The following is a 27,486-nucleotide window of genomic DNA, read 5'->3' on the forward strand; positions in this document are numbered from 1 at the left end:
GTGAACATGCCTGTAACTACCTATCATTTCCATTACCCAAATCTTCAAAAGAAACTTGATCTAGGCTGGCAATTGTCTCACTATCCGCATAACTCAAAAGACAGAGAATGCTGCTATGAAAACTGAATCCCTTGTGTAAAACAAATAGGAGTTATATGACGACGTTCTCACCAAAGGCAGAATGGTCCACTTACATGTTCTGCAGAGCTATAGCCTTTCAAGTGAAAAGATCAGCTTTGTTTCAGTTTTGGATACACCACAGCAGAGACATTAACAAACCATTTGGCTCCTTGACACAGTTAGCATGATGAGACTGGACATCTATGACGCTGCTCCTGAACTGATGAATTTTACCTTTTCTCCAAGAACAGAAGGAGGAGTCTTTAATCCTCCTCAACTTGTATCACTAGGATAACAATCCTATAATGTAAGTTGGGTAGAGAATAAGTGATTGGCTGAGCCACATTTCATGTCTGAACATGGATGAATATACAATACCCTATTATAAAATGATATTAATCAATCAGTTAATTGAATTACAATGCTGAATAATGAAATGATCAATGAAACAAAATGGAAATATATCACTTGAAACAGACAGGAGTTATATGGGTATCATGTTTTTATGGACCTGTAGACATTTGTTGACCCTGTATAACAAGTAGTTATACTACTCAGTCCTACTTTTTTTGTTGCGATAATATTTAAGGAACACAAAGAATGTTATCAAAATTATTAATTTTATTGTATTGTTAACATATGCCCTTCTGAAACGCTTACATAATACGAGTTAATTTTCAAAATACCAGTAAACTTACAATTTTACCAGTAAATATTACAGTCTTAAAAAAGCTAATACAAAAGCCTAAATTCAGGTCCGTATGATATCCAAACTGAGATCAGAACTTGTTCTTTCGTTCCTCAAGCAAAGAATCTGCTGAAAGCAAGTTTATATAGTGAAGCTAAGTAAATTTTTTGTTGCACTCCTCTCTCTTGGGTCTAGGACAATTGGCATCAGCCAGATTACCATGCCCACTTCTCCATGGGGCCCCACTGCAGCCAACCCACCACCAGCATTTATGTTCAGTGAACTCTCTGCTGGCACTCCTTCCCAGCAATAGTCTTCTGCCAGTCCTTCTCCGGCTCCTTCTCCCAGCTGAATCACTGAGGGATGATTCTTCCCAGGCATTTCACTACACGGGACTCTCCTACCTCCCAGTCTGGCCCTGGGAGGCTCATTTAAGTGTCTTGTGCAGCGAAACACCCGGTAAGAAACACCTCTGTGACTTAACTAGGAGAAGACGGCCTGCTAAACATAAATTTCGGCGATGGGTTGGCTGTGGTGGACGGGCCTGCAAAGAAGTGGGCATGGTAATTTGGCTGACACCAATTGTCCCATTCTGTCTCTCTGGAAACCATTCAGTGATATAAAGAGAAAGCTGGGCATATTCTTATACATTTGAAAAATAAGTACAAAGCTGAGATTAGTGATAACAGATAAAATAATATCAAGTGTGTCCAAAATTAGTAATATAAATATTTTGAACTAAATAACCTTTACCTATTAAATCTATACTGTAATCAATGTGTCATTAAATAGGTGTGCTCCATTTTGATAGCAAAATGTTTTGTTAAAAGGCATAAAATGGTTTAGTACAAGATGTTTAATTTAATGAAACTTACTATATAAATATCATCTTGCTGAAATCTGTCTTATCACAATAAAATCACTCACATACAACCCTCTGGTAATTACTAGCTATATAAATTGTGCAAACAATTAGAAAGTGTCTGTCTTTTGAATATGCAAAAACTATGTCATTATCTGTCTATCCTAGAGAGGGCAGTAGCCCCCACAAAGAGTAACATATAAAAGCAAGCAATTAGAAAAAGAATGCAAGGATACTAACGTCAATTTTTATTTTAAAAAGAAAAGTAAATTTTAAAAAAACATTTGTATTTTCAGTCAATGGACAAATATAAAAATTGATTCTTTTATCATTTCTATTGCTCACTGATTTAAGTCTACAAAATTATGTGTTATTTCCAAAGCTTTTCGGGGAATAAAGATCAGCCTTCTGAATAGGCACAAGCTTAGATTTCAGAATTTTCTTTAAAATGTCTTTATATTTGGAAAGAAAGCATAGTCAAGACAGAATTTCTGAGACTACACTGAAGAAAAGATGCAAAAAAATGGTAAATACTATATATTCCATTGGATAAAGGAATGTTCTTGTTTTCGAGGTTTTACATGAGGTATGTAATAACTGAAGCTATTCTAAAATGTAAATTGCTTACCATTTAACCATGTATAGATAAACCATTAACTCTTATTTTAACAGGGGGATTTTTAAATTGAGGAGAAGGATTTAATGATGGGTAACTAACTTGAATATATTTGAGGCTACTAAAATGAATGTGTTGATTCTTGTAAAGAGTTTCCTAGAAAAGCAATACAATGAACACTGCTTAAGGAGTCTAACAAGGCTATGTATGAGCTCTACAAAAACAATAATTGGTGTGAATTTAACAACATCCCACTTCTGTTCATTAAAGCAGACCCTCCTTTTTCAAGCTTTAATGAATAACAGAGAGGTACTCTTGGAGGTCCAAGATACTTCTTCCAAATAATTTTTGAAACATGCACAGCCCAAATGCTGGATGGTGAATTGATGCATTAGTTGCCTTTACTGTATCTCTCAGAGATAAACAAAATTCTGAGCATATAAAAGGATTATTTTGATACTTATATAAAATTTTGTGTTATGCATAATACTTTTCAGGAAACAGATATGCTTCTGTGAAAGCATCTAAAGCTTAGAAGGAAAATCCCATAATGGCTAAGAGAATCTTCAAGAACTTTGCATCAAAGCTAAAACTGGAGATCTTCTTAAAATTACTGCTTTCATTTCCTGTCAGCAAATTTCACATTGATGGGATCTGCAGGCGTCAATAATCCATGAGTTTTGGCAAAAACTGATTTAGTTTTTGGAGATCTTTTTATTTCAAAGTGCTGAAGTAGCTAATAGAAAAATGGAATAATAACAGGATTAATAAAAATGAAATATCAGAAAGGCGGCAATAGCAGTTATCTTATATGATACTACTATACATTGTATTTATTTAATTAAACAAAGATCAAAACAAACATGCCAGAAAAAGATAAAAAGAAAGAGGGGAAAAAATCTATTGTTAAAAAACAAAAAGGCTCTATACAGAAATGTATATAGAAAACTTTCAAAAATTAAAAAAGTACAGTTAACTGTCTGAGAAAGAATGTGATTGAAACAAATATAGTAACTCCCCTAGAGCTATATGATGACCAGTGAGCTAAGGGGAGAATAGGAAGCGGTTAAAAAAAGACATTATGGTATTAGATTGACTCACAGTGCCATCTAGGAAGGACAAGACAAAGCACATGAGAAACTGTTTGCTGTTTCCTCCAGTGCAGGGTTTCATTCCAGTATAAAATCACAGACAATGAAACTTCAAATAATGAGAACATGCCAATAGAATGAGATTACTTTCCAAAGTCTACAGTCCTCATCCCCTTCTCATCCCATAGATGATGGTCCCAATAGTGTCAAAAATGTCACTTTATGATGAGAAACAGGCAAAGTTTCGATGAATGCCAAAGTATGGCTTCTTTTTCATATCTTCTGGCTAGTTAATTCTACTCCCTGTAGGTCTGACCCTGTTAGTATTTAGAGATCGCTTTAAAATATTGTAGCTTTAAATATCGTAGCTTTAAAAAGTCCTAGATAAATTCAGTTGCTGGGCTTCTCTATGGAAATTCTGTGCACATTAGACTTTGATAATGCTAGAGCTGCCCTTAAACAATAAAACTGGATATATTTTCAAACAAGTTTAAGTAAGGAGTGACCTCCCATTATTTTTCATTTGCTCCCCAAAGGGTCTTATTTTAGAATGTTAAACTTACATTTAGCCTTCACTTTAGCCAGGTTGGATACTATGCCCTCAGCAGTGCTTTTTGGATATTTTAAGGGCACTCCTATGCATTTTTTGTTATGCTCATGTGGTGATGATTCAATAGAAACCGTAGGCCATATGCTAGTATAGTGTTTCCTACATAAGGACTAGACAGACCCTTATATATATCCTGCCTTGAAGTCATTTCCAGGTAAAAATAACATTTCAAGTTGCATAGTTCTGTTCTTATGGTACCATTACTTAAGATTGGAACTTCTAATAATATTTGTGTAGTGTGCACTGCGCATGCACGCACACAGCACACACGCACAGCCAGCAAACTGGTAGTAAACAGCTTCAGATTTCACCACTGGATTGAAGACTGGGTCAACCTTGAAGCTGGTGAGACTCGAACTGCCAAATTGCAGTCAGCCAGCAGTCATCAGAAGTAGCCTGCAGTACTGCATTCTAACCAATGCGCCATCACAACTCTTAGACAGACTAACCCTAACTCTACCTAATCCTTAACAAACTACATTCTAGGTGCATGGAAGCCCATCATCCATTTTCTATATATATCAAATAATAAAAAACCCACCCGAATGCCAAAACTGCAGTTAAGTAGCAGATAAATTACACATATACCAAAGTCATGTCTCTTTTTATCATAGATATGTAAAACCTTGAATAATGAAACTGTGGATAGCATGTATAACCTGTACTTTTGGATCAGGGAGAATCAAGTACCTAATGTTCAGACACTTAATGAAAGGTTGTCTAGAAACTCACATTCTTTTGGTATGCTTCTGAGATTGATGCACAGTTTCAATACAAGGATTTAGAGAGGAAAGTAGCTTTTGTTGTGTTAGATTTACCCAAAGGACCTGCTGGCCCTTTTGTTTCATATAGTTTTACGTAGCTCATTACTTATGAAGAAAGTGAATGGAAGATGCGGGAGATCCTTCTTTCTTTTTCTAATCTATGATAGCATCTGTCATCTCTTCAGCTACAATGTTCTTAACCTTATTGCTAATAATAATTGTGGTGCAGTTGATTCTTTCTCCACATCCTCATGAAAATTCAAATAGAATTAAAAGGGGCAGCTTCATATAAAGCACCAGTTTTTCTAAGGAATCTACAGGGCATCTGGAATGCCCAGTTATTCTCTGGAGTTGGTAGCAAAGAAAACTCAGTTTTTCTTTTTCCACATGAAGTGTTTGGACTGTAAAAAGAAACCAGGGCAGAAAAAACTTCAAATAGTTGTCCTCTGACTCACCAAGCCTGCCTAGCCTTTAAGAAGACAAGGTAGAGAGTATTTTTTTCTCTGGCTTTAGCACTAAATCAGGGCTCCTAACCTTGCTGACTCAGAACATTCAAGGAGAATGTTTGTTTAATAGCTCTTAGGTTATTCTAGATAACAACAGCCAATAAGTGGGAGGGGGGAGGAGGGAAGTCATTCCCCTCAATCTTGAGGAATGGAAGGAAAAAAGCCATAAGAGAACTAGCAGTAGTTCTGAACAGAGTGGCTATTCACCCTTGTTATCTGCAAGCCCTGTCACCATTTAAAACAGCCCATAAACCTCTTCCACCTGTAGCTTAGAGGAAGACAGAGAGAAGGTGCTAGAAGGCCAACATCTTCCTTTCTGATTCAAATGGTTGGAGTGATGCTTTTCTCAGGGAATGTAGGACAGTTAAAGAATTTTAAAAAGTAGTTGCTTGTTCATTGCATGTTTTTCCTTTTACCATAATATTTTATTATTATTTTTTTTTCAACAAAAGCAGCTTTAGTAGGTATAACTTGCTTACCTGTATTAGTGCAAGATGAATTTCCAATTCAGCAATTCGCTTGCCTATGCAACTTCGAATACCATAACCAAAAGGGATGGATCCAAAATTATCTACCCTATCCATATTGTTTTTCCTTAGCCAGCGTTCAGGTTGGAACTCCTTTGCTGAGGCAAAATTCTCTTCCTGATATGAAGTAGCATAATGACAGAGTGCCAATTGTGTCTAATAAAGTAAATATATTGTAGCATATATATATCAATCCCCAAGTGCATGTCCTTTTTTATAATTTCACAAATATCAAAACAGTATGACAAAAATGTTTATCATGTTATATATTGCTTCAAAAATTATTTCAAATAAAATCACAATAGCCTTGAGTAAGCTAAGATATTGTAATAGTCACGGTTGTAATTATGACAAAGATTAGAATAATTGTATTTATCAAGTTAGTTTTTAAACCTGCCAGTATTTTTTAATCTCATAAAAACATTAAAATTTACTCAATATTTTGTGGGAGGAGGAATTTATAACCAAAGTCTATCTCATCAGATCCATCTTAATTAGATTTAATAAATTAGCAATACAAATTAGCAATTCAATATCTGTTTTAGAAATGTGTTGCTGTCCACAATGGATTATAAATCACTATTGACATTGACATATTGACATATTTGGGTCCCTTTCATGTGGCTGCTCACCCCAACATAAGCAGCATTTTTACACTTGTGCATTTGCTGGCAAATAACCTAGTTTTCCTTTCCTTGAGCAAGGTCATTATTGAGTACTATTCACTCCAATTAATCAGGGAGTGCAAAAATGACACCTGGCCAAGAGTCTACCTTTTTTTTTTCTTCTATCAGCACAACTATGAAGAAAACATTTTTTTAAAAAACAAAATCCAATTGAACAGAAATGGCAAAGCAGGATTGATGGTAGAATTGGATTTTGAAGGTGGAATAAAATGTGAGTTCTCATTAGTGGGGAAACTCTCTACCCAGCAACTCAGACTCAGACTGCAAAGCTATCTTGAATATTAACTTAGTTTCCCAACTTCCATGGCAGTTCCATAACATGAAGGATTGCCACGAGTCCACCCACCTAGCAAAGAATTAGGAATAGAAGATAAGGAGTATGTTCTATTGCTTTATCTAATATGGTGCTACATTATTCCTGGTCTGACTTTTTTGATTTGTTTTTTCCACATTATTCAGTGTCATAATTTGAGGAATGTTTAAGTCCTTTGTTGGGTCTGGACAGATATTGTTCAACTGTCATCAATGGTTATTTCAACAGCATATCCATTATTGTGAAGGTAATGTGATGTAACGTATCTGACTCCAAAGGATAAGTTGTGAAAGTTGCTGAATTGATATTTCCTCAAGAAACTGTATTTCCACAGAACTGTGTACATTTTTAATTCTATTGAAATTCAGAAGATGTTTTCCACCAATCACTGAGCAGGATTTAAACCAAAATCTCGTAGCACACTGGTTCAATATGAGGAAGGCTTTATGGGATTTGAAGGGAGAAAAAAGACCAGAACAGCAGAGTACAAGAAACAGGGTGTTTTCATTACTGAGCAGGGAAACAAATAGTTAGGAAAAGTGAAACAGGAAAAATATGCTCATCCAATTTCTATCTCACTGATGTAAAATGAACTTATATTCAATATGCAGGCATTCTTTTATAGTTTTCCAGCCGAATTTCTAGAGCTTTAATTCTTGATTAGGAATTCCATTAACAGGTTCAAAAGCCTGAAAAAAATCAAATTCTTCTTCTAGAGTTTTCACATAAGAATACTATTAATAAATCATAATTCAAGAATAGGCTGGTAAGAGGTATTAAGAGGTAAGAGGTATATTAAGAGGTAAAAAAAATTTCAGTTCTTAAAGTAATAATCTTATATTAAAACTAAATGAATCAAATCTGAGATAATTTCTTAGCTCATACTTGAATACCAAGTGGTACCTTGGTACTCAACTGCTTTTAAACTATAGAATAGAATAGAATAGAATAGAATAGAATAGAATAGAATAGAATAGAATAGAATAGAATAGAATAGAATTGAATTCTTTATTGGCCAAGTGTGATTAGACATACAAGGAATTTGTCTTGGTGCATACACTCTCGGTGTATTCAAATTTAGTATTCAATGCATTCTGACACAAAAATTTTGTCCGGGTACCCATTGTTTCCTTGGTAATCAATGCACAAGCTAGAATTTGTCATTGTTGGCTGCCTTGTAATTCACTATATTATTCCTCATGGGAGAAAATTGTTTTGATACTCATCTCACCTCCTCATCTCACCACCGATTAACAATCAATACCAAGGTACCACTGTACCCAATATAAAGCTGCAGCTTATTTTTTCCCAGTCTTTTGATAGAATCATTGCCCTACTTACCCCTTTAGGTATCAAGTAGCCTCCAACAATCATATCTTTCTGTGTAACTCTGCCATTTCCTGGTAATACTGGAAATAATCTACAAGTAAATGTCAATTACATATTTAGTGTCTGTATCATTACTGGGTATATGTTGATGATAATACATTACATTATTCAGGATCACAAAAAATCTTAGAGAAATTGTGAAGAGTTTCAGATTATATAATTGTTAATAGAATGAGATAAAATACTAAAAGTGTTGAATAATTCAACAAGATATAATAAAATCCTGATTTCACAGGATATAAATTGGTTGAAGCAAATGTAAGAAACAGCTTTTAAAGATATGTCTGAATATTTTTAGCTTTAATGTCATTCTTCTAAAACTAGTGCTTATAGTTTAACCATTAAATACATCATCCTACCTGGTAACAATAAATGTAGAAAAAAACAAAAACAAATGCAATGTGATCAGTAATCCAAGGTAAACCAGACAGGTATCTTGACCAGATGAACTAATTCAACTTTATTATAAGGCTACATATTAACAAAATCTTGCAAGTCTGAAAACATAAATCTCCCACCAACACTTTTAACTGCCTGATCCATTAGGGTGGGTCTTTCTTAAGTTTTGTTCTCTGACTCTTAAGCCATTGGGGGCTCCCCCCTCTCCTGTCTGATTGTTTCCTAGGCAGTATCTCTTCCCATCAATCTCACATGCCATTACAAATCCTATACAATTTTAACTAGAAATATTCTCACCATGTTCAATGGAGTGACTTTATAATTAATCAGGCACATATTGCACAATAAAATGATAAAGACAGTAAAACATCCTTTTTAGTTAGAAATCATACAAGACAGTTACAATATATTTCTAAAAAGGACTACTGTCTACAATGTTCTAAGTAAAGCTTAGGGGGTTTTTTTGGTATGATTTTTGTACAGAATAAATCAAAATAATATTTAATGCTATAATAGAATTCACTGGAGATGATAAAATTTTTTAAGAAATTACATGTTTGTTTACTTTAGGCCTCATCTTCCCATCTTGCCCTAGAAAATGATGATTTCAGAAGAATTTATCCAATTATATAATACAGCTTTTGAAAATACTGGGGCAGCGCAGTGGCTCAGTGATTAAGACGCTGAGCTTGATCGCTGGAAAGCTCCCATCCTCACCCTAGCTCCTGCCAACCTAGCAGTTCCACAGCATGCAAATATGAGTAGATAAATAAATACCACTTCAGTGGGAACATAACAACAGTCTGTGACATCAAGCTGGCCACATGACCATGGAAATGTCTTTGGACAGTGCTAGCTCAATGGCCTTGAAATGGAGATGAGCACCGCTCCCATAGTCAGCAACAACTAGTGGAGTAAAATCTACCTTTTTATTTTTTAAAAAAATATTGTTTTGAAATTTATGGAACTACATTTTCTAGGGTAGTCTAGTAGTCTAGTACCTGTTGGTAATTAATAGATAAACTATTATTTATTTCTGTCTTGTTTTAATCAGAGAGGCAAACTATAAATCTATAAATTGAGTTCAGACACAGAATTTGAGAGATTAGTCCAAAAGTTTAAGGGAAACCTTTCTATGTCTTCTCACTGTATACAAAAAAAACAAGAAGGGAGGCATTTAAGTGGGCAAGTGTTGGCACGTCAAAACAGCTCTTCACTCTCACTGTGTGTAAAAGGTGAATAAATAAATTGCTAGCTCTTTTACCCCATCCCTATCCACGTTTTCATTCATGTTACATTTTTATACACTTACCTTAAGGTTTCTTTGAGAAGAGCTCTAGTCATTGGCAAGTTGGGAATATGGTGTGCATCAGGAACTTTATCTTTTCCCAAATTATGAACTATCTCTTTATAGATTGAATCCTGCACTTCTGGATGCTTTGCTAAAAGATATGTTGCCCAGGATAAAGTGAATGAAGTCTTGGAGGGGGTTGGGGTAGGAAGACAAGAGAAGAGAGGCGAGGAAAGAAGGGGGATGTGATATTATTCATTAAATAAGACCATTTTTCGTTTTCAACCAATCATATACATTCGGACAAATCAAGTTGTATATCAATCATGGTATCAAATGATTATCAGACAACATGGCCTTTGTTTGTTTTGCTGATCTTTTGCATGTTGGATTTTCAGAGAATCTAATTCCCTTTGCATAGAATTGTACCTTTTAAAATTGCTTGTTTTATAGCATTTATATGGCTGCCCATGTGAACAAAAGTGTACAAAGGGTGTACAAAAACTGTATACAAAAATATTCTGATGATAGCGCATCGTTCAGTTGATTGTTGGAACTTTTTTTTTTACTTTTTAAGCATTTTTTTACTACTGGTTCGGGTGAATAGGTAGTAAAAAAATGCTTTACAAAAGTTTTTTTAAAAGGTTTCCAAGATCGTGCACCACAGCTGATTCTCCCCTCTGTTCTACTTACCTTCCCAAGCCTCCTTTTGGCAGGTAGTGTGCATATGCACATAGCGCACATTTGGTGTGAACTGGGCATGTGTGTGCGCAGCCAGCGAACCAGTAGCAAACCAGTTCAGATTTCACCACTGCCTTGGAGGTCTTCTAGTCCAACCCCCTGCTTAGGCAGGAAACCCTACACTGCTTCAGACAAATGATTAACCAACATCATCTTAAAAACTTCCAATGTTGAGCATTCACAACTTCTGGAGGCAAGTTGTTCCACTGATTAACTCTTCTAACTGTCAGGAAATTTCTCCTTAGTTCTTAGTTGCTTCTCTCCTTTATTAATTTCCACCCATTGCTTCATGTCCTACCCTCAGGTGCTTTGGAGAGTAGCTTGACTCCCTCTTCTTTGTAGCAACCCCTGAGATATTGGAACACATTTGCATCAGCTAATCCCTAATCATCTCAATTGTCTGTTTCTGCAACTTTCTCGACTTTCCAGTGTCCTTTTTGAAGCGTCTACAATTACAATATCAACAGTTCTATGGTGATCAGAATTGGTGCTCAGTATTCCAAGTACATTTTCATCAAAACATCTTTACCTATATTAAATATAATGCCATACACTACTGCTAAAGTAATTGACATTTCTCTTTTTCTATTCTTCCATCTTCCATTCATTGTTCCAATTTCCATTTCTCTTAATAATACAATTAAATGCTTTCGGTTTTGGGTTTTAATTCAGCCCCAGAAATATTGATTTGTATTTCAAGTTTTGTGTATGCTTTTAATAGCTATCAAAACACATGTCATATTCTTAGGATGACGTTTACAATGGCATTTCAATTTTTTTTCTCCATCTCATGAAAGGGGAAAAAAGAGACATCTTTTCACAGCATTTTACAATATTCTCTCACAAAAATTCAATTTTGCACTATGTAAGAATTTACTGTGATCTAAATAATACTTATTTCTTCTCGGATCCTTCACCCCTTCTTCAAAATTGTTACTATCCTAAAGAAATATGGATTTTACAGACTTAGAACTTATTGTACCTGCCTCCCTGAAGTTCAAGCATGTATCTTTTACAGCAGCAGAAAACTCACTGAGTGGATAAGTGATCAATACTGATATTCCTTAACAGAATAGAAGGGAGATTGGGGGATGGATTTATTACATTTAACTGGAAAACAATTTCATCTAGATTTTTGTGGGAAGATAGACCAACTTTGGAGATTGGACTTATTATATTTAACCAGACAACAATTGATAATAGATGGTATTAAGAAACAAATGTGGACATTTGATCCAGGATGAATCAGTATTAACTTTTGGGTGATTTGAGATATATAAGAAGCCATGGTAAATTTTCTGTGAGTTGATTATAATAGTTTGTTAACAGATGGTTTTCAAATTCTAATGTTGTCTTTTTATTATTCTTATTCTTCCTGTTAACTATTTTGTCATTAATATAGTATATAGATGACAGATTAATAACTTGCAAATAGAATTAGTAGATTAAAATTTTGAGGCTCCATTTCTCAAGGGATGGGAAATTAATATTAGTGTAATATATTTTAATTAGTATTCAGCTAGGGGCGATAATATATTTTTATGTGTTAGTTTCTTTTTAATGCAGTTTTTAATGTCTTGTTTGGATTGTTTTTTAAAAAATATTTTTTGGAGTTTATAGCGTCCTTTCATTAAAATAAAAATAGACTAAAATGCTTTTGTGCCTATATTTGTTAGTAGAAATATTCTGATAAAAACAGTATACTGTTAAATCCTGGTTTGCATGGAAACCTCCCATATACAGTTGAATTTTTAAGAATCTCTTTCTACATACATATGATACGATGTGTGTGTGTGTGTGTGTGTGTGTGTGTGTTTGTGTTTGTGTGTGTGTGTACACCTTGAACTTCAGAGAAACAGGCTACCCAAAGTGTGCCATGTCAGTGAAAATTATTTATTACAATCCATTCATGTGTGCATTAAAAATAATGAAAATAGAAGACCCAAACTTTACTATGTAAAATACTGCCCTAATTTATCCACTTACTTAAATATAAAAGAAATTTAATATTAAAAGGTAAAATATTTGTTTTAAAATAATTTTATTGCATTTTTATTTATGTTGTATATAAGACACTTTGGGGCATGGATATCCAGAAACATAGGATATAAATAATGAACTTACTGTGTCAACACCTGCCAAAAGCATTTCAGTCATATTGGCATAAATTTCTTCTATTGTAAGCTCTTTTCTCCTAAGTAGAGTTGTGAGTAATCCACCTTCTATCTTTTTTCCTTGATCTAAAAGGGACTTTATTTCATTTATTTTATTGTCAACATGAATTTGACCTTAGTGATTAAAAGAGAAGAAAAAACAAAGAATGCTTATCAAAATTTGAAAACTAATTTCGTATGCTGTTATCTCTTGTTTATAAAGTAGGGTTTTTAAAAATATATTTACCTTCAATTGTTTTAAAAATATTTTTTTGGAGTTTATAGCGTCCTTTCATTAAAATAAAAATAGACTAAAATGCTTTTGTGCCTATATTTGTTAGTAGAAATATTCTGATAAAAACAGTATACTGTTAAATCCTGGTTTGCATGGAAACCTCCCATATACAGTTGAATTTTTAAGAATCTCTTTCTACATACATATGATACGATGTGTGTGTGTGTGTGTGTGTTTGTGTGTGTGTGTGTGTACACCTTGAACTTCAGAGAAACAGGCTACCCAAAGTGTGCCATGTCAGTGAAAATTATTTATTACAATCCATTCATGTGTGCATTAAAAAGCAAAAATAATGAAAATAGAAGACCCAAACTTTACTATGTAAAATACTGCCCTAATTTATCCACTTACTTAAATATAAAAGAAATTTAATATTAAAAGGTAAAATATTTGTTTTAAAATAATTTTATTGCATTTTTATTTATGTTGTATATAAGACACTTTGGGGCATGGATATCCAGAAACATAGGATATAAATAATGAACTTACTGTGTCAACACCTGCCAAAAGCATTTCAGTCATATTGGCATAAATTTCTTCTATTGTAAGCTCTTTTCTCCTAAGTAGAGTTGTGAGTAATCCACCTTCTATCTTTTTTCCTTGATCTAAAAGGGACTTTATTTCATTTATTTTATTGTCAACATGAATTTGACCTTAGTGATTAAAAGAGAAGAAAAAACAAAGAATGCTTATCAAAATTTGAAAACTAATTTCGTATGCTGTTCTCTCTTGTTTATAAAGTAGGGTTTTTAAAAATATATTTACCTTCAATTGTTTTAAAAATGTTAAATGTCTTACTATCTTCAATCCTGGAAAGTAATTTATTTTCTGTCTATGGAGATTCTCAATTATCCAGAACTGAAAAAGTTTATTGGATAAGATGTGTAACATTTTCAAGGAAAAAACCCCAAGAAATTTCAGTTGTTTTTGGAATAGCACCTTTGAGATACTTTCTATTCTGATAAGATTCAAGAACTTGCAAGTACTAAATAGTCAGTGGAGAAGCCAGATTCACTTAACAACCATGTTGCTAATTTAACAACTTCAGTGATTCACTTAATTCTGACAATAAATGTCTTAAAATGGGGCAAAATTCAATAATGTCTTGCTTAGCAACAGAAATTTTGGGTTCAATTGTAGTCGGAAGTTGAGGACTATCTGTATGCAATTGAGGCTAGCAAATGAGTCCAATGATATTGTTTAAAATCAAAATATGATAGTAATCCATTCTAAAGGTACCAGAATGTAGATTACTATTATCATTCTAGTCAAACTAAGCTGTGCTATCTGACACGCTACTGAACTTAATTCAAAATTCTTGTACTTATCTTTAAAGACCAAAATAGTTTGGAACCCTAAAACTCAAAAATATCTATTTTCCCATGCAACTTGACCATAAAAGGCCTTTTCATATAAAGATTATATGCTTTATGCATGAACAAAAGAAATATTCTTTGGCAAGGCATTTCCCAATTTGGATTAGAGAGCTACTTAGCACAGATGTTGTATATTCCTTCAAATGCCTAATTGTATTTTTATATTATGCAGCCATCTTAAATTATTGCATTTTTAGTGGATTAAAAAGTTTTTATTCCTCCCATTTTTAGCATATTAGTAACTTAATAGTTGACATTGTTGCAACATTGCACTTCAACAGGCATTATGTGGTATGGCAACATCCATACTCTGAATGTTAGCAAAGAAACATGAAAGGAATTTTAAGAAGTAAAGGGTTCCTTAAAACCTAAAGTAAATCCAATCATCCGCTCTCAAAAAAAAAGTGCCACTCTCTTTATGGAGGCCAAAAAAGGAGACTTTTTTTTACTTTTGTGTTTTAAAATACTCTATGAAGAAAAGTTTTGCCTATTCGAGTATGCACTGCACCTCCATTTTCAGCTCCCTCTACAGAGTTTGCTATGACATTGAAAAAAACCACTTCAGATTATTTAAACATTAATACTAAATATAATTTTTCCAACCTGATTGGAAACACACACCAGAAAGAAAGAAAAAAGAATCAGTATGCAGGAAAGAAGAAACCATGCATGAGGTCCGAATAGAAAAAAAGAAAAAAAGAATAATGGAGAAAGATTGGGAAATTATTTTCTGCTTGTTAAAAAAAACCCAAGGATAAAGGTTACTTATATTACAAGAAAGGCTGAGAGTGGGTTTGTAAAGTATGAACTTTACAATCATAACTATACAAATAATAATATATTCATGCATTATTAGTCAAATTCTTACTTTTTTCCAACATAATTAGAATATGGTATTTTGATTGTTACTGTAGTAAATATGTTTACAATTAGGGCAGAACATCTGGCTCCTTTAATTTCAATTTTAGATATAATTTAAGAAAATTAATATTCATAATTAGATTCAGTATTTCAGGTTGCCTGAACAGTTACACTTTGACTTTCTTTAGCTAACATAAATGATATTTGAATTTCAATCTTAAAAAACAAGAACACTTACTAAATTTAAAGAGTCCATCCCACGATTTACAGAATTCTCTCCAAGGCTTTGGAATAATTGGACGAAGCCACTTGGGAATAGCTCCTGCATACATAGTAGATTTGAAACTGCTAAACATCAACTCCAATGCTTCAATATATTCCAGTGTATTCTTGGGAATGTGATTTTCCAGGCAACCCAATCGACACTCATACAAAACAGTTGCAACTCCTGTAAGGGCAAAGTAATGCAGAATTTATTGTTTTTCTTTGCAAAATAATGTACAAAACAATACCATGCAACAGGAATAGATAAGGGTGAGTTCTGGTACTTCCAGTGTAGTTGCTCAGAAAATGGTGACTGCTTTCAGAATCATGCTGCACAACCCAATAACAAACAGCTTGTTATACTTCTCTAACCTGAGTGCCACAGCCTCCTGTACTGCAGTGGAACACTGCAAAAGGCTGTGGTATGCTGCAGAGCTCAAGTTAGGGAGTGTAGCATGGCGCTCACCACTTTCCAAGTGACCAGAATTCCATGTGGTTGCTTGGAAAATGACAGCCACTTTCTGGAAAATGACACCACGTGGACCAGCAATGCAGCAGCCTGCCCTCTTTCCCTAACCCAAACTCCAGAATTTTGGAGATCTACAAAAGGCAAGTAAGGAGAACGTAGGACCCAGTAGGGTGGGAAACAGACCCAAACAGATAGATGGGACCCTGCAACGTCTCTGTAGTCAGTCGTAAAGGCGAAAACCGCAGGGATGCTGCAGCACTAATTTACTGACCAGATTGTATGTAGCTTTTGGCGGGGGGATCTCTCATGACTTTGAATTGTTGCTGCATGACCAGTCATAAGTCAAGGACTACCTGTATATCTCCAACATTCTTTTTTTAATGAACTTATTATTAAGGTGTGTTCTTGTTGAAAGGTTTGGATCTCTCCATCTTGAGCTGTTTGCAACCCATACTGAACAGCCATTTGTTAGATTCTGCCATCTGTTAATTATTTTTCTTTAGAATCTCTCATAACTATGGCTATTGGCAAGGGCTTATGAAAATGACAACCTCTAACAACCTCTAGATTGCCTACCCTTGATTTGTAGAATATTCCATCACTTGTTTGAATGTTGTAGCAGTGACTTTAATTGGTAATAATCTCTGATATAATCACATGGTTTAAGCTTTTATTCCTTCTTTAAAAAATGATGACTCTTACCTTCCATTGAATATTTGAAAAAAAGACTATTAATGTCTGTCACAGTTTCCCCATCTTCTTCTTCATTTCTAAGAATACGGATTCTCTTAATTAAATCTGAAATAACTTCATTAATTCCTCTGGAGAAAATTGCAACATCACTGGGCTTTACCATCTTTTGTCTTAGTACACGTCTCATTTTTAGCCATTGTTCCCCTTCTCTAGAAGAAATAACAAATAAGGATAATCTAGATCACTTTTTGAACAATTTTTGTTCAAAAACAAAATCAAAATTTTCAGAGATAGAAATATACCATACTTTAAACCAGGGGTCTCCAAGCTTTGCTGGCTGAGGGACTCTAGAAGTTAAAGTCTACAAGTCTTAAAGGGACCAAGGTTGGAGACCCGTGTTTTAAACTGTTTCTGGGGGGTAATATTTGTACAAAAATTATTAGACTAATGTATAAAATGCTTTATTAAACATTTATGTTAAACATTAAATTTTATTATTGTCATTTTATTGGAATACGTCTACCCTTAAGTTATGAATTTTGTCAGGTAAAGAAACACATCTCTTCCACTTATACTAGTAATGTAATGAGATTTGGAAGGCATATGCAAGAGGTTGCTACTGAGTTTCAACATCACAATTTGGTGTACTTTTGGGACTACTATAGGATTATTGGAAACTGCGTGTAGCCTACAAAACCACAAGTTGATCCAGAAGCTGATGGTGACATATATATTCTTGGGAGTAATGCTACATTACTAGATAATCTGCAAAATCTTCATCTGAGTCCAGGGCCTGATCATTTTTTTTTCTGAAAGAAAGATAAGGGGAAATATCAGTAGCTCTTTTTTGGTTTGGAAAATGGGAAGCTGCCTCTGATCATTGTGTGAAGTATCATTGACTCTGTTACTAAAAACTGTAGCATATGGGGGAAAAACTGTCAAAGGTTTCGACTGAAGTCCACAATAGAAAATTATAAAAAGTAGATTGAGAATAAAAGTAATAAAATGTTTTTTAAACTATTTAATCAATCATAAAAGAAGTACAGAGCTTTAGAAGAGTAAAGAAGAGTAATTAAGGTTTTCCTGGAAAGGCTCATCCATTGCAGTTCAACTGTGCTGATCCCTGTGATTTCCCATTCACATATTTGGGGGGAGGGGGAAGAACATCTTTTAGTTTTCTTTTAGTCTTCTTTTGACTAAAATCACTGAAAGTTAATTTGACCAGAATTCTTTTTTATAATAATAATAAAATAGGAAGTGCTGATTTTTTAAATTTAACTAAATTTGCCTGTTTATTATGAATAATCCTAGAAGTTATCTGTGCTTATATGCTACTGGTTTTAATATGCCTTAAATGTCTGTAGGGTGACTAAACTATAACTGCAGTTTTAACAACAAATGACTCTGTGGTTAACCAAAATAAACTGAATGTTCCATTTCTGGAATTACAGAATTAGGATCTTTGTGTTACTACATAGAGTTTCATTAAAATTTTGCTGATATTTTCTAAAGCACATTCTGGTTCTTACTTTATAAAATACTTAGCTGCCACAATTTTATCCTCTGGAAACAGAAAAGTACTATGACTCATGAAGGGACTGGCTTTCATTTGAAAAACCACACTGCATCAAAAACTCTTATTTTGATTAATTATTCCCCATAGGCATTTACCAATACCCAATCCCTGGCGATATAATCACGTTATAAGTAGATTCTCTTTAATAAAATACTTTAATTGAGAACAGTTGTATCACTAGGCTTAAGAAGAATATAAAGTTAGAATATGGTTTGACAATACCACCAAAAAATGTGAGTGTACTCACGCCGATATAAGTCCTGTAGCTCGTGCCCGTAAAGCTCTGTATTCCTGCCAGGAATCCATGTCAGCTCTTTGTGGCATGCAACCTTCTTCCCGTAGAACCTGAGCCACCATGTCTTTATCTGCAATGGACACAACTAGTTTGGGACCAAAGTGAGACTTGAAAATTTTTCCATATTCCTGTACATGTTTCTGCTATGAAGGGGAGAAAAAAGAATATATTACTCATCCCTCCTGGCAATAGTGACATTTTTATAGAGCTCTGAATTCTAACATGCATTATAATATCAAACTGCAATTAAAAATAACAGCAATAATTTTCAAAGGAATTATATTTATTTGCTGCTCGTGATTCCAAGATATTGCCCACATTTTCATTTCAAAGTTAAAGTCAGCTTCTCCTTCTAATAATAATTACTGGGTACCTTTTTTACTGTCTTATATGCTTGCCCAGAGTCACTTTTTTGTAATATGATCTTATAAGTTGCCCATCTCTGCCCTTTGGCCTTGCACCCTGTTTTGTCAAACAGCAAGTAGTCCCAGAACTGCATGACTCTGGGGCTCTTTGCCAGATCCCAGGAAGCTGCAATTGCCACAACCTGCCCCAGGAAGCATTTATTAACCTGGAATCTTTCTCTTCCCAGTTTCCCATACTAACTTCTTGCCTTTTGCACCCAGCTGTGGTAGCTGAAGAACCACCTTGATGCCTTAACCTGTCCCCTTTTCAGACTCATGGCCACCATGCTACCTTGCTCCAGCTTCTCCAGCTCACACCTGGCTCCTCAGTCTGCCCTAGAAGCGTGATGCCAAACCACAGCACCTTTGAAGCACCAAGCAGCATTTGTTTATCCAGCTACCTTCTGCCTTAGTTCCCTGCACCTATCTTATGCCTTTTGCATTCAGCTGCTGTGGCAGAAGCAGAAGTGCTTCGCTGCCTTTGCTGTCTACTTTTCAGTCCCAGCTTCTCTGGTGAACATTTCCCCTATGTGGCTTCATGAGTCTTTGAAAACCTAGTGCCATTTTCTGGAGGCTGGTGCTGCCTTTGTAAGGCTAGACTTTCTTTCGAAAGCCTTTGGTAAAAAACATGATGTGGGGAAGTGGGAGACAAGGCAGCTGCCAAACTTATGCTGGCTGCTGATCGCTGGAGCAAGCGGGGGTGGCTGAGGCTTCCAGGGATATGCCAAAAAGCCTCAGAGTTATGCAGTTCTAGAGCTGCTTTTCTCCCATCAAGCAGGGTGTAGGGTGGCCAAAGCAGCATAGACTGGGGGCAGATAGACAAGGGTTAAAACACTGCTCCAGTCATAGGAACAAGTCAGCTGACACATGCCTGATCACATGATCATGAAGGCACTGCAATAGCTGTAAATATGGTTAATGGTCATGTCTATTTTCCCAGCATTGTCCTAACTTCGAACGGTCACTGAACAAATGGTTACAAGTTGAGGACTACTTTTTCAACAAATATGTGAAATATACAAATACGTTGCAGTGGCCAAGGTATTTATGGTATGGGATTTTCTGCAGCCTTCCTTCTAGAGACATCTCTTTGGAGACATTGGCAAGAATTAAGCTATGTTCAATTTAATGCTCCATATCAAATATTTGTTATCTGAGGTTCTTCCTGATGAAGTACATCGCTGTCATTAGTGTACCAGGACAGAAGCTGTAATAACTTCTGCTCCAGTCCTTTTTTCCATTTTGAAATAAAAAGGTTTAACAAATATACATAGACCCAGCCTACAAGGAAAATATCAAGACTTAATCAAAATTTGAAGACAGCTAGTTATGTGGCTATGACATCAGTCTAGAAACCAGCAGACCATGAGTTAGGGTCCTGCTTTAGACATAAAACCAGCCTTCGGGCCTGGGTAACTTTGGGCCTGTCAATCTCTCTCAGCCATTGGAAGGAGGTAATGGCAAACTATTTCAGGAAAAAAAACTTTTCCATGTAAACTGCAGGGATTAGTCCATGCAGTAACCAATGTGTGTGCATACACACACGCACTATATATATATATAATGTTCCATATGAAAACACCAAGTACACACCAAAGCATTTGAACAATATTTCTTAGGAATTTATACTGAACAAACTCAATCTTTGAGATGTCGGAATAAATATCAATTTGAACTCCATAAAGGAACACACAAAACATGAAATATAAATTAATTTCAGAGGCTAGGTTCACACCATGCACTGAGCCACTAACTATCCTATTGAAGTGTGCAAATCCAACTAATGTACATGTTATTCTCGACTTATGACCATAATTGAGACTGGAACCTATTGCTAAGCGATACAGTTAAGTAAGTCACACCTGATTTTAGGAACTTTTTTGCCATCATCATTAAGAAAATCTGGCTTCTCCCATTGACTTTGCTTGTTGCTACCTGGGAAGGTTGCAAATGATCATCACACACACACACACACACACACACTGGAACTGCAACTATTGTAAATACATGCTAGTTGCCAAGTGGCCAAATTTTCCTCATGTGACTATGGGGACACTGTGACAGTCTTAAGTATGATCATTATACGGTCATAAGTCATTATTTTCAGCACCATCATAAATTGAAAGGTCATTAAATGAATGGTTGTAAGTTGAGGACTATCTTTAAAATTATACTGTCCCTAATTTCCTTTTATTACCGTAATTCAAATGGCGGTCATCCAAAAAGTGTCTCATGTATGCTGCATGAGACCTAGGCATTGGTGTTTGAGTCACAGCTATTTACTGAAATCAACAGGTTGACGGATGCAAAAAGGTCTTATTATGTGGGAGAATGCCATTAGTGGTTTGATGAGATAAATAGTATAGCCTTCTAATGGCCTGAGAGGGGATAGTTTTTTGAAACTAGTATTTCTTGGCCCCAAATCTTGGGCTGGACGCAATAAAAACTGACAGTATACGTATAGGACAAAGTCTTTTGCCTGCTTCATTAACCACAAACATCTGTGGGCTTTCCTGGGCATTGAACAACTGATTGTAAAATTATGAGTGTTGGGCCATATGGACAAATTAGTTAACAAGATTGTGACATTGCAAATCAACCAGACTGTAGCTTCAGATGGCATTCCTGATCTGCCCTTTAAGATTTTAGTATGGGCTTTGGTTTTTTATAGCCTGTCAGCTTAGATCAGACTCTTTCAAATTTATTCAGGCTGCAGAATCTGTTAGTTTAGAATCTGTTTTTTAAAACATAAGCTTTCCTTTTTGGCCTTACATAATATTTTGGACACAGATATACAGACTTGGGTGGGTAGAAGCAAGGAAAACCATTATGTTTTCATAATCCAATCAATGAAGAATACAGCTCCTCTGAAGCAATGTTGTGCCACTTTAACCAACAAAGTTCCAGCCATAGATGTTACACCCTGACTTAATGTTGGAGTCAGGTTACGACAAACAGAACTCTCATTGTGAAACCACTAAATTCCCTCTGCCTTTCACATATGTTATAATGTAGAGAACATTTTGTATATCAAACTATCATTTAAGTTCAGGGTTCAGATTTTTTTTTATCCACTGCACACAAATAGAATTATATTAAAAAGTTAGGCATACTAATTTATGAAAGACTTTTCAGCAAAAAAAAAAAAAAGCTAAACATTATTGCGCAGAGTTGTTCTTGCTTAATACCACTTTCAGCAGCTTCTTATAAACAGTTGAACAACATTTTCTCTATTTAGATGTAAAGTTGTACCAACAAATTTGAAAAGATTGGTTACATTTGATTAGGCATCTTTTAAAATCACAAATATACAACCAAGCAGAGTTGTCTGCTAATTCAAAAAAAGCTTTGATCTATTTCATCATATAACACTTCCTAGTTTTGAAAATTTGAGTCATTTTTTCTCTTTTTGTTCTATTGCAGTTTTTAGACATAAGAGGAAAGCTATTGTTTCCTTTACATAATTGAATCCACGTAGACCTCTGGCCAGCCTATTTTCCCAGAAACTATTGTCTCATCTTGCCTCCTAGCTCCTGAATTTGGCAATTGCCCCCACTTGAAGTTCAACAGCCAATTTGTTTGATTATCTCCTTTATCCCAGTTGCCGCAGCAGCATCTAATTACTATAGCTCAAAATGCTGACATGCTATCCTTCACCATTAGTTCCTGAGAGCAGTTAAATGCAGTGGAGGAAAGGTGGTTTGGCATCTTTGTAACTTTTCCAATTAGCAATTGCTCAAAATATTTTTTTGGACATGACTAAGTAGTAAAAAAAAAGAAGCTTGCCAACAGTTTTTCAAAGTTATGTGAAGTGAAATGTGGAGAATATAGTTAAAAGATGGACCAATTCATATCTGATTAAATTTTGCTACTTTGAGTGTGGTGCTCAACTATCATCATCTACATATTAAACAAATGGATTCAATATGTTTGGTTATTGTAGTCTTTGAAGAAGTTTCTACCTATCATTGCAAGATATCCTACTGAACCACAAGCAGCTTCTTGAATAAGGATATTGTTATGGATAATATTGTGGACTGTCTTTAACAATCAGGGAAGAATATTGGGAATACTGGGGGAAGGGGGGAAGCAACCAAAGCAAGAAAGCTAACAAAGAACAAAGCTCTTTAAATAATATGGACATGCAAGATCTATAGTAACCTGAGATAAAAAAGATAGAACTAGAAATCAATCCAAAATAAGAAATTGTTTATCAAGTAGAAAACAAAACCTAGCTGAAATGGACTTTATCAATATCAACAGCTGAACTAGAAAGAGAACTGTTATAAAAGGCTTGACCAGAAGTTGATTGGAAATACTGTTTATATCTACCATCTGAAGCTGCAGTTTTTGCCATTTTCTCTCCTTGGGCAATCGCCTTTTGAGGATTTGGTATATGAGAGTGAAAGGTATGTGCATAAAAATGGTGAAGCAAAACTTATCTAGGTTAACAATGGATTCTTTTGTCATTTACTGTGAATTATTCACTCATCCACAATCCCTATAAATTGTTATCTCACTAAGAGAGAGAGATGAATAAACTCCCAATTGCTGACCACAGATGTATCTCCAGCAATCTCAAGGTACCTGCTCTTGTTTGAGCTGAAAAGAAAGCAAACTGGAAGAGTAAGAACAGAAAAGAGCTGGAAGGAACCTTGGAGGTCTTCTAGTCCAACCCCCTGCTCAAGCAGGAGATCCTATACCATTTCAGACAAGTGACTGTCCAGTCTCATCTTAAAAATCTCCGGTGATGAAGCACCCACAATGTCTGAAGGCCAGCTGTTCCATTGGTTAATTGTTATCACTGTTAAGAAGCTTCTCCTTAATTCCAGGTTGCTTCTCTCTTTGATCAGTTTCCATCCATGGTTTCTTGTCCTGCCCTCTGGTGCTTTGGAGAATACTTTGACCCCCTCTCCTTGGAGAGGAGTCCCTCAGTGGGTAGTGAAAGGAAGACTAGGTGATTGAGATATTGTAAAATCGTATTTATGACTTATGGAGCCATCCATCTCACAGCAGTGTTTCTGAGGTTAATATTAACTGAGGCTGAATTTTTCGTCCCCAATGTCATATGACCACATCACGTATCTATTGCAATCCTTGGCAGCCTAATTGCTGTCATTTACCAAATTTTACTAGTCAATAGTTGAGGTCCCAGCCCAATCCAAGCCATTCCTATCTTGATCCCACCCAGCCACAAGCCTTGTTAGTGTACGGGACTGCTTCTTCTTAAATTCCCCCACCATCTCCATTATTTTGGCTACCCACTGCTGCCAGATGCCCTCTGCCCCGCCCTACTTGCAGCACCATGTGCCATTACTGTCCCAGCCTGGGCCTTCTTACAACCTGTTGTGTCTTGCCCGCGCTCAGAGCAGCCGGGGCCTTCTTATCTGCTCCCGAACACGGAGGAATGTATGCCTCCCGGCCCCAGTCCTGGCTCCATGCCCAGACAAACTGCAGAAGAAGGAGCACCTCCCGGCCCCAGCCCTGACTCCATGCTCAGGCAAACGGAGCAGCTAGACCCCTCCCCCTCCTCCACAGCATGTGAGCCTGAGGAGGGTTTATTACCAACAGCTGATTGGAGTGACCCTCGCATCAGAAGATTGGATAGGCGGAGGCAACAGAAGGAAGGGAGGGGCAGGCCTTAATGAGTGCTGAGTCATGGAGCCACACCCCATGGCCTATATAAAGGATCTGCTTTCTGGCAGTCTCTGAGTCAGGCAAAAGTCGAACTTATCTTGCTGAAGTCACTTACTGGTCTCCTGCCTGCTCTGAGGACTTTGCTAGGACTTTGGGCAGAGCTGCAGAGGCAAGCCTGATTCGGATTTCCCTGACCCGGCCGTCAGCGGAGGAGTGGGACACGACACAACCTTTCTTTCTCCATGATGCAGCTGGGCTTCTCTTATGTGGTGGCCAGAGTCTCCCTTCACCAAAGCTCAGTATGCAAAACATGGCCCCTGCTGGAAGGGTGATTATTATTGGCATGTAAGGATGCAATTAGGGCCTCTGGTGGCTCAGCAGACTAAGCAGTCTGTTATTAACACAGCTGCTTGCAATTACTGCAAGTTCAAATCCCACCAGGCCCAAGGTTGACTCAGCCTTCCATCCTTTATAAGGTAGGTAAAATGAGGACCCAGATTGTTGGGGGCAATAAAAAGTTGACTTTGTATATAATATACAAATGGATGAAGACTATTGCTTAACACAATGTAAGCCGCCCTGAGTCTTCTTAAAAGAGTCTTAAAAATTTTAAATTTTTAAAATCTTAAAAATTTTTTAAATTCAAATTTAAAAAATGGTTTTATACAATTTTATCTAATTACATTCCATTCCTGTTTATCAAATGATTTTTTTTCCTCAGTGGCTAACCTCTATTTTATAGACCTCTGCAAAGCATAAGTGGGATAATTATGTTTGTTGAGAAATATGAGATCTTTAGCAAGAGTTGTGAAACACTGAGGCTATCATTGCCAGCAATGGGGATGTCAAAAGCACCAAAGATTCGGGGGTGGAGGAGGAATCTATGTACGCAAATGCTAGATGAGTGAAAACACCCTCGGCACCATGGCAACCATCTTGTCATGGAATGAGGGCGGGACTATGGAGCCAAATGTGAAAAAAATAATAATAATCAAGGAGCCAATGGGGAAAGAGGACGGTCGGGGAATCCTAACCCGTTCTCCTGAAATTCGACCCATCCCCTAGAAAGCGCGCGTGTACGCACGCGCGCACGCCAGCGACTGACTACAGTATGATTGTAGGGAATACAATATGAGGAAGGGAAATTGGAAGAAGGAGCGGAAAAGATAGTAGCGGGTTTCGTAGTCCTAGTTCGGTCCCACCTACCCTCTCTCCTTCCCTCCCTCCCTCCCTCCCTTTGGAAGCGCCGCGTGAGGGGAATGTGCCGTTGCTGGGGGTTTGGCACCGTTAGAACCTCGCGGGCGCGCGCGAAGCGGCTCCGTGGAGGGAGGCAAGCCGGCTGAAAAATGGGAGGGCTTCACAATGCCGGCCTTCTGCTAAAGAGGCTGTTAACTCCTTAGCCGGCAACTCATGCTGCTGCTGCTCTTTCTCTGTCTCTTTCTCCCCCTCCCCCTCCCCAAATCGTCCAAGTGAAATAATCTAGCAGGTATACAACGAGCAGCAGATTTTAATAGCGTGGTATACCGAATAAGCTTAAGAGGACAAAATGGTCTCTTGGCCCGAGAGAAAGAGAGGGGCTGGATGGATTAAATCAAGGGTGCATAAGCGCACCGACGTGCCTACCGTCCCTGTCCTAATGTTTTCTTTTATTCGCATCCTTTTCATGTATTTATAATTATGTTTACACTCGTATCTGTCATAAAATACATGCTTGGCGAAAATAAATAAAAATACAAAATGAAAAGTCTGTGGAAATAGGTTGCTGTTGGCTCTGAGGGCAAAGCCCAGCAATGCGACTTGTACCCAGACGCTTTTGCAACCAGTTTGGAAAACCAGCTGAGAGTATTTTGGTCAATTTAGTTCAATTTCAAACGGAAAAGATATCTCGGTGCAGAAATACTCTTCATCTTGAGCCAATTAAAATAAAAAATCCAAGTGTATATCTACTTGGAACTAACTCCCATTGAAATGGATGCAGCTTTAAACTAAAACATTCATTGAATCATTTCTTCACTCCTTTTTCTGCAGCCCGGCTGTAAGTAAAAGAACATGCACATGTAAACATGCTAATATTAATCTGACTACAATTCAAAGGCTGCAGATACCTTAAGTATAGGGGTTAACAGTCTCCTATTCCTCAACCCCACAATTTATGCCACTCCACTGCAATATATGTTTTTAGTTAATAAAATCAGAACCTAAAGTATTTCTTCAGAATAAAAAAAAAAACCTTTCATCACAAGCAGACAATAGGAAACCCAGAATAGATGGTAGATGGAAAGTAGGAAATACTTATTTTAATAGCAAAACTCTAGCATTAAGATGCCATGGCCTAAGGAGAAAATTAAGTTAAGTTTAAGAATTGCTTTGTGCAACAAAAAGCAAATCTAATCAATCTCAACCATTGCTTTTCATTAAATTGTACCTGGATTTCATGAATGCGGGCAAAACCATCCTTACAGAAAAATTCCATGAGATTAGAGAAAGTCTTGGGTCCTGGCATTTCTTTCAGACTTTTTACTCTTCGGTGGCTTGGATGCTGGCTGGGTTTGAGAAGTCCCATGGCTTCCTCTGAAGTTTCCACCATCTCCTCTTCTTTGTCCTCTGTTGCTGCAGCTGCATTATTTTGCATCTTCAAGGAAGTGCTGCCTGAAAGTTTGGGCAGCTGGTGAAACTTATGGCCAAAAACAACACTATAAATACAGTTCCTTTGAGCTTCAATCACCTGTTTGCAATCCATTTTCAAAGCTTTGGAGAGAAACGACATTTTCTTTTAAGTTAGACAAAACTTTTGCTAATCCTCACAAACTGATTTTCATTTAGACTGAGCTTCTCTGTTTGATTGCTAGTCAAGCAGCGC

General features: G+C 36.3%; 1 protein-coding gene across 1 annotated transcript; it reads right to left on the bottom strand.

The window, feature by feature from the left end:
- Positions 1-767: 767 nt before the first annotated feature.
- Positions 768-27,486, bottom strand: LOC131189329 (cytochrome P450 27C1). Its single transcript, XM_058165459.1, has 9 exons — positions 27,052-27,486; positions 18,538-18,728; positions 16,724-16,923; positions 15,527-15,736; positions 13,541-13,704; positions 9,884-10,050; positions 8,125-8,203; positions 5,737-5,940; positions 768-3,022 (listed from the first exon to the last, which is right to left on the bottom strand). The coding sequence occupies exons 1-9, from the start codon at positions 27,391-27,393 to the stop codon at positions 2,906-2,908; spliced, it is 1,674 nt and encodes a 557-aa protein (XP_058021442.1). The 5' UTR covers positions 27,394-27,486; the 3' UTR covers positions 768-2,905.

The sequence above is a fragment of the Ahaetulla prasina genome, chromosome 1 (genome assembly GCF_028640845.1).
Source record: "Ahaetulla prasina isolate Xishuangbanna chromosome 1, ASM2864084v1, whole genome shotgun sequence".
Classification (NCBI taxonomy): Eukaryota; Metazoa; Chordata; class Lepidosauria; order Squamata; family Colubridae; genus Ahaetulla; species Ahaetulla prasina.